The sequence below is a fragment of the Palaemon carinicauda genome, chromosome 33 (genome assembly GCF_036898095.1).
Source record: "Palaemon carinicauda isolate YSFRI2023 chromosome 33, ASM3689809v2, whole genome shotgun sequence".
NCBI classification, from domain to species: domain Eukaryota; kingdom Metazoa; phylum Arthropoda; class Malacostraca; order Decapoda; family Palaemonidae; genus Palaemon; species Palaemon carinicauda.
In genome coordinates this window covers 13,415,802-13,421,159 of record NC_090757.1, presented here as the reverse complement: position 1 = coordinate 13,421,159, position 5,358 = coordinate 13,415,802, and the positions used below count along the sequence as shown (strand labels likewise).

At 38.1% G+C, this 5,358-nt stretch overlaps 1 protein-coding gene across 1 annotated transcript in view; it reads left to right on the top strand.

Annotated features, from left to right (window-relative positions):
- LOC137625861 (uncharacterized) overlaps positions 1-3,556 on the top strand; it is a 4,187-nt gene extending 631 nt beyond the window's left edge. Inside the window, exon 2 of the mRNA XM_068356779.1 lies at positions 296-3,556. Within this exon, the coding sequence (XP_068212880.1) occupies positions 1,221-2,594 (1,374 nt within the window). The 5' untranslated portion in view covers positions 296-1,220 and the 3' untranslated portion in view covers positions 2,595-3,556. The remainder of the gene's footprint in view (positions 1-295) is intronic.
- The last annotated feature ends 1,802 nt before the right edge of the window (positions 3,557-5,358 follow it).

The following is a 5,358-nucleotide window of genomic DNA, read 5'->3' as shown; positions in this document are numbered from 1 at the left end:
TAATATTTCAATAGAATCCCACCTAGTCATCACCACTTGCCAGTACATAGGAGGCGTAGCAAAAACATCAAGAAATCTATCAAAATATTACCTAAATCTAATGGTTTTTGCTCTGCTATGTGCTCGCATCGCTTGCAAAAAATGAAAACACATTTAGCTCCCATGCACTGACAAGTGGTAATGGCTGGGTGGAACTCTAGAAATATTACCCATATTAATTCTTAACAAGGCAAGGTTAGAGGTATACCTTTTTTTTCTCAGCATACTGTGTAATTGAGTTTTTCTCTTGTTTTAGGCTTTGAGTATATGGCCAATTTCAAGACTTGTCTGGCCTTGCCTCGTGCTTAAGGTGGACTTCATCCCCCGTTCAGTCAAATATTCATCGGTACCGTAGGTTTCGTGCCCTGCCTTACATGTTTCAATTGTAAGGCTAAGTGAAGTTTATGGAATTTTGTTTTTTTTCATCTACTAATGATTTACTATTTTACAAATGTTTAGCCTTAAGGCAACTACAAGCTTAGGCATCCTGAGACTGTTAAATACAGATACAATTTTATATGTAGTTCAGTGTGGTATTTGAACCCCAATTATTGTTAGTTTACACAATTGTGTGTTATAGTTCTGCAGTGTGAGGTGGGGGTCTGTGTGTCTCTTATTTGCATCCATGAAGGGGCATGTATATCTTACTCCAGGTTATTTGTGTGTTTTTTGCTTACTCACGTACTAAACCTATACAGCACCATACTCAGAGTTCAATTTATGGCCTAGTAATGTAACAGGGATCGTTAGGTTCTTATATTCTTTTATGGGGAAATTTGGCTACAAAACTATTTTCTATGTTTCCCACTGCAATTGCATTAAATAGCAAATAAGATCAATGTTTCCTTTCATCTGATACAAAGCATTATCAGACCGATATTAGATAAACTTAGACAATCCCTAACACCTCCAGAAGCTCTTAAAAGGCCCAATACTCATTTCATATCCTTCACTGCTCTTTCCTGATCCTAAATCAACAAAATCTGTTGGTGGCAGTATAACCTAGGTATCAAAATATCCAATAACTAATTGTGTACATATGGAAGGCCAAAATGGTATCTAGCTCTACTCTGGATGTAGAAAATACTATATGCTTGAAATCTTGTTTAGGGTAATTAATAATGGGAGTAACATTTGAAATAATAGTTTGTCAGGTATCTGGAATAGAAAATTGAAATCCTATGACATTTGAAATGATGGATGTTCAGGAATCTGAAACATATAATCAAGGCGGAGATAATCTTAAGAATGAGTTACCTGACATGAAGGAAATGTATCAAGATCTTTACAATAAACTGTCTACCCTCAAATTTGAGAGTGATGCGACAACCAGTCAGATGATTGACGTTGACGCAAACCTTAGGAACTCAAACACAGAAATAGAAACCCTAAAGTTGCATGTCAAACAGTTAGACAAAGCAGTAACACAAAAGTTGCAAAGGAACAAAGAGATACACTCTAAACTAAAGGCTCAAGAAGCAAAATTTATGGTTAAACTAAAGGACCAAGAAGCAGAATTTATTGCAAAACTAAAGGCCCATGAAGCTGTATTTATGACTAAACTAAAGGCTCATGAAGCAGAAATTTTTAGGTTAAAGGTCATCATAGAAAGCACCAATGAGAAGCTTTCCCTGATTGAAATGGGTAACAATGGGAAGGTTGTATATCACAAAATCCAAGAAGAGCCATTTAATGATATTCATAATTTATCCACTTTTAAATACGTCAGTTCAACAAGTTTACGAACGGACCCAGACAGAGCAGATTGTATCATAGAGGCCCCAAAAAAACAATGTTCTATACAGCCAAAAGATATAGAGATGTTAACATTTACAGATATCAGTAGTATCCATGCCCAAGCTATTTTACATAATTTTTGCAAGCAGGTTAGACAGGCTGGTAGTACAGAAGAAGAATGCATTAACATAGCCTGTGCAAGGATGGAAAAAGAAATACGACTGTACGTTAATGGTGAAATGGAAGAACACAACTACACAACACTTGATGATGTACAGTCTATTCTATTAAAAGACTTTGTAAGGCCCACAAACATATCTGATGCTTTCCAAGAATTATTTCAGCTAAGGTATTCAGTAGACATGGACCCTAGAGAATATGTTAACAAATTCAGAGCAAAATTTAAAAGCATAATAAAAGCCTTCCCATCAGCAAGGTCAATAAATGAGGAAACTCTTTGGAAGCAGATAATAATGGAAGATTTGCCACAAGAAATAAAAGCTTGCCTTCAAAATTATGTCAAAATAGGAATGGGAGAAAGTTTCCTGATAGAACTAGAAAAAGAAAGGAATTTTTACAATAAAGGAGGTTATGATAATGTTAAAGATGAAGCAGCATCAAAGGCCAATTCGTTAAGCATGAGAAGCTGCAATTGGTGTCAAAATGGTAATGTGCATGTCGGGAAAAAGTGTCCAAGAAAACCTCAACCATACAGCTGTTTTGATTGCTTAATGCCAAACATGTGTAAAGGTAATCCAGGATGCCAAGAATTTGATGCCTCCTGGAAGTCTACAAGTCCATCTGATAATTACCGGTAGACAAGAGAACATTCTTAATGTGTAGGTGCAAAAATTAGTAATCAGTACCCAGCTTTGCCACTGTGGAGGGACTGCCATTCCAAGTATCAGTGCAGAATGATAAAATGGACGAATGGAGGGACTAAGATAGGATACTACCCCCAACAACACTGTGCAGGACCCCACTGAAGAAATTGCTGATGAGGCACTACCCCCTAGATGGGATTGGTGTGCCCCCAATAGAGCTAGAGTGACCAGAACAGGTAACAATCTGATCAAATGGGCCCTTGAAACTGACCAGTCCTGCGAATAGGGAGAAAATACCCAGACCATCAATCACATTCTCCAATCATGCCCACTATCTTATAATTTGGACAACCCTGACTTAGTTAATGTAATTGAAAGAATACTTCAATGGTTGGCTGTTTGGCGTGATAAGCTGTGATGATGATGAGTATCCAGAAAGTCAGTGGAGAAGGATGAAAAAAACTAACCAGTACTGTGCCAGCAAACCTTTTGTCACTTCAATACTTAACATCAATGATAGACATATGTCTGTATTTATTGATGTGGGATTTGCAGTTTTTGTAGTGTTGGAGAGTGCACGTATCACAAAGTGATAAAAGAGTAAACATCACTTAGCAGGAATCTCCAATCATTAATTAAAGGTAGAAGGTCAAGTAGCAAGTGCCTATAAATTTCAAAGAAGAAGCACCATGAGCAAGATTTTTCTAATGCCCCTGATCTGATGAGAATCTCTCATTGGATGTTGTTATGGGAACCAACTTAATTGGTAAAGCACAATTTGCTGTGGTGGCTGTTCAATTCATTAAGTAGCCATCATAGATCTCTCACGAGATAAGATGCTTCTCATCTAAGATACCGGTTTCAACATTAAGGTAGAATGACTGGTCGCCTGTCTTCCCCCTCTCTTTGGTATGTAGTAAGCAGGATTGGAATCAAATGCAAGTGAGCCTCATAACTGAGTACTGTACTGTAACCTTTATTTACAGCCAGATCTGTTAAGAATTATCTATCCCATCCTCCATATGATGAAGAGGATGGAAGGAATGTATTCGAGTCCAATTTTTATCCATTAACAGCTACGAGTACATTAAGACAACATATTCCATACGAGGATGTAGGTCCTCCTGTGACAGAGTGCCGTTTATTCCTGTTATGGGCTCAACCTAACTTTTGTGGCATCTATATGCACAGACTGTCATCACCTTTGTTCCTGAACGTGACCAGATGGTCTGACAGTTCCCTGTAAAGTTGAACTGGCCAGTAATTTGGTTCATTGGAACTTTTTCCTTCCTAAGACTCCTTCCACACAAGGGGGAAATACACAGCTGGCAGACACTGTTACCAATTATTGTGCATAAAATTATACATTTAGCTTTAACTGTCCAGTTATGATTCTTATGTCCCATGTAGAACTTCAAAAGTTCAAACTTGCAGCAAATGTTTTTATGTTGAACAGGCTGACATAAGTCTTTTTATAGTTTATATATGAAATATATGTTTGTTCCGTAACTGGAATAAAAACCACGCTATTTATTAGGGGTTATACTTTCGGCGGAGCTGAAATGACGAGCCATTAAAATTTAGCGAGGGTTAACTACCCACTCCGCTAGTTAGCGGGGGTTGGGGGGGGGGTTAGCTTGTTACCACTCCCGTTCACACACCTGTGATTTTAGTCATTTTACTTTTGGCTCGGATCGAGAGCGGTTGTTTCCTCTCTCCCTCCTCGCCTATTCTGGACTGCCATTAATTTTTGTCTTTTAACTTACTTTTTCTTATACTGTACTGTACATGTATATACTGTATATGAAAAGATTCTTAATGTTTATGTATATATATGTGTATGGAAATGTGATAAGTTTCCTTTTCAGTGTTTGTGCTGTGTGTGTGATACAGTACATGTAACGACAACGACACTTGCGCACATTAGCAAGGCCAGTACAGTTCCACTTGTTGGGGAACGACCTCTCCCTCTCTGGTCCATCGGTCTTCCCGTTGGCATATAACCGTTAGCTCGGCCGCCGCAGGGGAATCGTCATTGCCTGGACCCTCTTCATTCAACTATTGTCTTCGCCTTTTCCTTTTTTCCTACGGGAAACATGGATTTCTGAGCGAAGGGAATGTGGCCTTTCAAAGATTGACTGCGGTCTTTCTCTTCTCGAGTTCGTTCACCTTTACAACAACAGTGTACTATTGGGGAAGCTCCTTTCCCGTGCGTGGGTTAGGTTGCTCTTCCAATTGTTTGTCTCAATTATTTTTAGTGTAAATTTAAATGTATTTCAACTTTTCAGCTTTCTCTGTGGGGAACACTTCTCTTCGGAGGGTCAGTGGTTCTCACTATTAGTGAATACAGTGAGCCCTCGTTTATCGCGGTAGATAGGTTCCAGACCCGACCGCGATAGGTGAAAATCCGCGAAGTAGTGACACCATATTTACGTATTTATTTAACATGTATATTCAGACTTTTAAAACCTTCCCTTGTACGTAGTACTGTTAACAAACTACCCTTTAATGTACAGAACACTTAATGCATGTACTACAGTACCCTAAACTAAAACAGGCACAAATATTAAAGGCGATTTTATATCATGCGTTTCCTAAACACGCCAAAAAGCACGATAAAAAATGGCAACCAATGTTTTGTTTACGTTTATCTCTGATCATAATGAAGAAACAAACGCATTTACACATCTGTGTAGTGTATAGATTAGTTTTTGCATCGATTATATTGATTATTCAGTACAGTATGTTGATTTTGTTA